Source organism: Triticum aestivum, chromosome 2B (genome assembly GCF_018294505.1).
Source record: "Triticum aestivum cultivar Chinese Spring chromosome 2B, IWGSC CS RefSeq v2.1, whole genome shotgun sequence".
NCBI lineage: Eukaryota > Viridiplantae > Streptophyta > Magnoliopsida > Poales > Poaceae > Triticum > Triticum aestivum.
In genome coordinates, this window is record NC_057798.1 from 10,488,499 (window position 1) to 10,494,762 (window position 6,264).

The 6,264-nt window shown below is 44.5% G+C and overlaps 1 protein-coding gene across 1 annotated transcript; it reads left to right on the forward strand.

Annotated features, from left to right (window-relative positions):
* The first annotated feature begins 3,093 nt into the window (after positions 1-3,093).
* Positions 3,094-5,573, forward strand: LOC123039915 (cytochrome P450 85A1-like). Its single transcript, XM_044462890.1, has 8 exons — positions 3,094-3,284; positions 3,599-3,923; positions 4,177-4,578; positions 4,697-4,783; positions 4,881-4,959; positions 5,051-5,157; positions 5,259-5,383; positions 5,486-5,573. The coding sequence occupies exons 1-8, from the start codon at positions 3,094-3,096 to the stop codon at positions 5,571-5,573; spliced, it is 1,404 nt and encodes a 467-aa protein (XP_044318825.1).
* Positions 5,574-6,264: the final 691 nt, after the last annotated feature.

Sequence of the window (6,264 nt, forward strand, 5' to 3'; positions counted from 1 at the left end):
AATGCCTCAAACCCCATTAGTCCCGGTTCGTGGCACGGACCGGGACTAAAGGTCTAACCCTTTAGTCCCGGTTGGTGCCACGAACCGGGACTAATGGGCATCGCACCCTTTAGTCCCGGTTCGTGGCACCAATCGGGACTAAAAGGTCCAGACGAACCGGGACAAATGGCCCACGTGGCCCCTGGGCGCACGAACCGGGACTAATGCCCCCATTAGTCCCGGTTCTAGACTGCAGCGGGACTAATGGGCTTACCCGGCGTGGACCAAAGCCCTCTTTTCTACTAGTGTATGGCCACATCCCCTCTTGATCCGTCCTCCCCACGAAGCCGCCAGAGCAGCGCTGAACTGCCAAGAAAGACGAAGACTGAAGGGCAATCTCGCGCCGCCGGTCCCTTTAGACCGCGGGGCTGCAGCCTAGATCCCCACCGTCCCCATCACCGACGGGCCCGGGCTTAGCTGGCGCACGTCTCTGGGGATGACGAGGTGGAGGAGAGTGGGGAGGGGGCGGCGGCCGGGGCGCTAGAGTTGACCCCCTGATTGCCCTGGAGGGAGCGATTGAGGGAGCCTGGAGCGGGGGGAGGGAGCGATCTGATCTCCTCTGCTAGATAACATCATGGTTCACTACTGTTGAAGATACTGGATTGACAAGTAATCCATCCACACCTACTGCCTGAGACGCTTGTGAGGCACAACGAACCCACCATTGTTTGGAGGAAAGGGACGGGGAAGCCTCACTGACTGCTTAATCGAATTCCATTCACCAGCCGAGAGGAAAAGAAGGCCTCGATCTAGATTGAAGAGAACGGGCATGCTTGGATAGTGGAGATGGACAGATCCTTGGGAGATGATAGTTTCAGCGCCACAAGCCTAGTATAAGCAGCATCAAGATTATAATGGAGGGCAGCATCGAGAGGGGTGTGAGGCAGGGCTCTAGTACTGCCATGTATTTGCTGGATCGAGCGGAGGTGCACATCCTGAAAGAGAAGACATGTGGGATCGAAGGGATTGGGAAGAGAAGGCATTGGAGATACACGTACAGCCTCGGGATTCTTTGAGAGATTGATCTTTGAATTAGTCGTACGCTAGATTGGTTTCTAGTTTTTCTAGAGGATTAGTTTTAGTTTTTTTGGAGTACGCTAGATTGGGTTCTGGTTTTTCTAGACAATTAGATTGGTTTCTGGTTTTCCTAGAGGATTAGTTTCTAGTTTTTTTGGAGTACGCTAGATTGGTTTATTTATTTAGATGATTAGTTTCTTATTTTTAATTCTCTACAATATAAATTGTAGTACAGAGGAAGTTACGTGTATGATGGATTGTTTTTTCTTGGTGGAGAGTTACAGATTGAACGTTAATTATTACTCCAAGTATAGAAGGATTACATGGGTTAATCTACACCATAATAACTCGGTCCCTCTAGATAAGCGGCTCATATTTTCTAATTAACGTAGGAATTATTTGGGAGTCTCTAATTAGTACAGTATAAGTAAGTATAAGTATAGATATAGATATAGATATATATGGATATCAACAGATATAGATATAGATAGATATAGAAGTATACATATGAAAATACCAACAACATATTAACAATATGATCTTGCAGTAATTTATAAGTTGGGCCTATCCAAGACCATTATTCCAATAACAATATGAGTCGTCTCTTTTGGGGGTTGGAGGGAGTACATCGTTCGGTGAATATGGGTCATCAGATGCAGAAGATCAATGGTGATGATTAAGGCGTCGTTGTTGTTGACAATAAAACATTAGACAAACCTGGACCGCTAGATTTATATGATTGAAGGGCTGATATAGTTTGGATCCAGCCCAACTCATGCGTTTAATAATATTATAGCGGAGATGGAGATAGCAATCTTCATGCGATTCTCCCCTTAACCGCCGAGTATTACAAATCTGCATGCGATTCGGTCTTCACCGAGTGTTAAATGATTAATGACTACCAATTTGCAAGCGATTCTATCTTTATAATGGCCGCTCTGAGGAATGTGCGCCCTCTTTTGGTGATTAGAGGGAGTACATCATCGGATGAATATAGTTCATTAGATGCTGAGATTTATACGGTTGAAGGATTGATATTGTTGGTGTTGACACTAAAACATACACAAATCTGAGCCGCTAGATTTATACGGTTGAAGGATTGATATTGGATGGATCCAACCAAGCTTGTGCTTTTAATATCAGTGGAGATGGAGATGAAGATTATCGAACTGCATGTGATTCTCTCCTTAATCGCTGAGTATTAAACGGATGCTAATTACTAGCAATCTACATGTAATTCTCTTCTTAATCGTTGAGTATTAAATGGATGATAATTACGAATCTACATACATTTCTCTCCTTATGGCCGTGCTGAGGATATTGCGCCCTCTTTTGCCGATTAGGCTGGTCGTAATGGAGAGTATCATATATTAGTATGATGCATATGATAATAGTCTTTAATACTTATCCGTAGTGCATAGTATTATATATTGGTATCATATGATAGTTCATTTATTGCCTTGCATGACACATAGTAACACATCATGTAATATGATACGAGACCATGATATGATACTCAACCATTTCTTGCTTTATTTATTTCTATGCCATCTCATCACTATTGCCTAGTTGGCTTGCATAATACTACCTGTGATACTCCCATTACGGACAATCTTAGAGAGAGTACATCACTGCATGGATATGGGTCGTCGAATGTAGAGAATTAATGGTGAGTATTAAGACATAGTTGGTGTTGACAAAACAATACAACATAGTACAAGAAAAATCTGAAGAGCCAGATTTATACGTTTGAATGGCTGATATTGCTTGGATCCAACCCAACTCTTGCTTTTAATATTAGTGGAGATGGAGATGGAGATTACCTATCTGCATGCAATTCTCTCCTTAATCGCCAAGTATTAAATGGATGCTAATTTCCAATCTACAAGTGATTCTCTTCTTAGTCACCGAGTATTAAATGTTGTGGCGTGTGTCCTCCCCAGCCTCCCTATATATAAAACGGGCTCCACCCCTGCCTAACTCGTCCAGTACACACACAACCAAAACAACACTTCTTGCCTCTTGAAAGGAGAGAAGATGTCGCTCCTCCTGGTGCTGATCAGTGTTGTGGTCGGCATGGTCGGCCTGCTGCTTTGGTGGAACGAGGTAAGGTACGGCAGGAGAGGGAATGTGTGCCTACCGCCGGGGACAATGGGGTGGCCTCTGTTCGGCGAGACCACCGAGTTCCTCAAGCATGGGCCGAGCTTCATGAAGCGGAAGGGGCTCAGGTAAGTCCATCAACTTGCCGCTCGCTCGCATGGTTGACATGATGTTGCATTTCTGGATACAACATTGCTCAATCTAACCCCGAGCATGATGATACTCTTTGCTTGCATGCTTTCTACAGTATTAAGAAACAAAAAGAATATATAATATTACCTGCGTCCTAAATTTAAATTACTTGTCTTAGATTTGTTTAGATACAAATGTATCTAGACAAATCTAAGACAAGTAATTCTGGACAAAGGAAGTACTATACTAGCGTATTATAAGTTTTTTTTTCTAAAATTACTACGAGGAATTAATCCATGGGTCGCCGCAGATACGGGAGGCTTTTCCGGACGCACATTCTGGGGTGCCCCACAGTGGCGTGCATGGACCCCGAGCTCAACCGCCGGATGCTGCTCCAGGGCGAGTCCAGCGGCCTGGTCCCTGGCTACCCGCAGTCCATGCTCGATATCCTCGGCCGCAACAACATCGCTGCCGTGCATGGCCCGCTACACCGAGCCATGTGGGGTGCCATACTCGGTCTCCTACACCCCGCCGCGATCCGCGCCAGCCTCCTTCCCAAGATCGACGCCTTCGTGCGCTCCCACCTCGATGGATGGTCCGGCTGCATCGTCGACGTCCAGGCAAAGACCAAGGAGGTCAGTCAGTAGTCACCAAAGAAATGCTCATTTTTCATACTATTTTCATCCAAAGTGGTTGTTGCTGAGTTCTATACTATCTTCTTGAAAAGAAAAGAAAAGATAGTATCATATTTCAGGACATCATCATTGCTCGTTTGGTATTGTGTGCTTGTTGAAGAGTTTTATAGAAGCATCTCCTTGCATGGGCATGCCAACACATATCACATAATCTTACTTGCTCATATTGTAGCTGACTGACTTTCCCTTTCAGATGACCTTGCTATCCGCACTCAATCAAATCGCCGGCATCACCCCTGGCCCACTCTCCGACACCCTCAAGACAGAGTTATACACCCTTGTGCTCGGCACCATCTCCTTGCCCATCAACCTTCTAGGGACTAGGTATTACCAGGGCTTGCATGCGAGGAAGAAGCTCGTGTCCATGCTAGAGCAGATGATCGCGGAGCGGAGGTCCTCTATTCAAGCTCACGATGACATGCTGGACGCTCTATTGAGAAGCGGCGATGATGGGGCCAGGGAAAAGCTCAGTGATGAGCAGATAATTGACTTGATCATCACCCTTATTTACTCCGGCTATGAGACCATGTCGACGACCTCGATGATGGTTGTCAAGTACCTGTCGGACCACCCACGGGCTCTTCAAGATCTTAGGGTATGTACACATACTCTGAAAATCGATATTGTTCTTGCGGGAAAAAACAATTTCCATTTTATAGAAAAGATCATGTGCTTCAAGAGTTTAATGATTATCTTTTCACTTCTGAATCCAGAGAGAGCATCTTGATATCAGGAAGGGGAAATCCTCGGAGGAGGCCATCGACTACGAGGATTTCAAGTCCATGGCCTTCACTCGAGCTGTATGTAGAAGATCAAACACACACAAAAATGTTGTCATAGTAGGAATTTACTATGAGTATGAATGATCATGATGTGCCCACGGATACTTCTATGCAGGTCATCTTTGAGACGCTAAGATTAGCCACAGTCGTGAATGGGCTGATGAGGAAAACTACTCAGGATGTAGAAATGAATGGTGAGTTATGCTTGCAAATCATCCTCCTACTTCAGCACTTTCTATGTAAATATTAAGTTTGTTCTCATGCGGCATTACCAATTTCTTTTAGGGTATGTCATTCCAAAAGCCTGGAGAATCTATGTTCACACAAGGGAGATAAACTACGATCCATTCATGTACCCTGACCCGACAACCTTTAACCCATGGAGATGGTTGGTAAGCAACACAGCGGACAATTATGATCTTTACTACCTACTCAAACTTACCACCACAACAGAGGAAGTTCTAATCTTGTGCTGTCCACTATAAATATACAGGAGAAGAACATGGAATCGCACCCATATTTCATGATGTTCGGAGGAGGTGGCCGGATGTGCCCCGGAAAGGAGGTGGGCACGGTAGAGATCGCGACTTTCCTCCACTATTTCGTGACTCGATACAGGTCTGTTCCTTTTGTGACTCCACACTCAGTTGCTAAGAAAAACAACTCAAGCATTATAATTTACATACAACGAATATTTCTCACTCGGTCTTGATGTTGCAGATGGGAGGAGGAAGGCAGGAACACCATCTTGAGATTCCCCCGGGTGGAAGCTCCCAACGGGCTATATATCCGAGTTCAAGATTACTGATCTTGCAACATACATTTCACATAGTTTAGATTGATAGGACCCAGATGGGGTTGATGAGAGCTTGACACTAGTGTCAAAAGTCTCTTATATTTTGGAATGAGGGAGTACAATATAGTTAGTATAGCTAATTAGGGAATAATTGAGGTAGAATGCTCATGTGTTATTTTCGTTCGATCAAATCTTAGACTGAAACAGATGTATCATGCGGCCAGCTTGTACTAGATACCCGCAAAAAAAGAAGATAACAAACATGCAGCACAATGAAGTAAAGACTGTGATATTATTTCTGAATAAGTTGTGGATTGAGAGTCTTGGGTTGTGGTGCAGCTATCAAGGACTAGAAAAAGGGATGTTAGTGGCGCACCTGTTTTTGCTATTAATGGCGCACTACAGGTGCGCCACTAGTAACAAATAGTAATGGCGCACCTCTGGTGCGCCACTAGTATTTCAGATAATAGTGGCGCATCACACCGTGCGCCATTACTATGTCCACAAGTGCACCATTACTATGCCTCCCAGGGGGCCATATTTACCTTGTGCTCTCGGTTACTAATGGCGCACTTTCATATAATGTGCCACTGGTGTGTTTATTCCAGTGCGCCAGTAAGTGCAATACGGTGTGCCACTACTACGAATATTAGGAATTTTTTTTTCTTTTCTGATATTTGCACAGGTTACAAAATACATTACT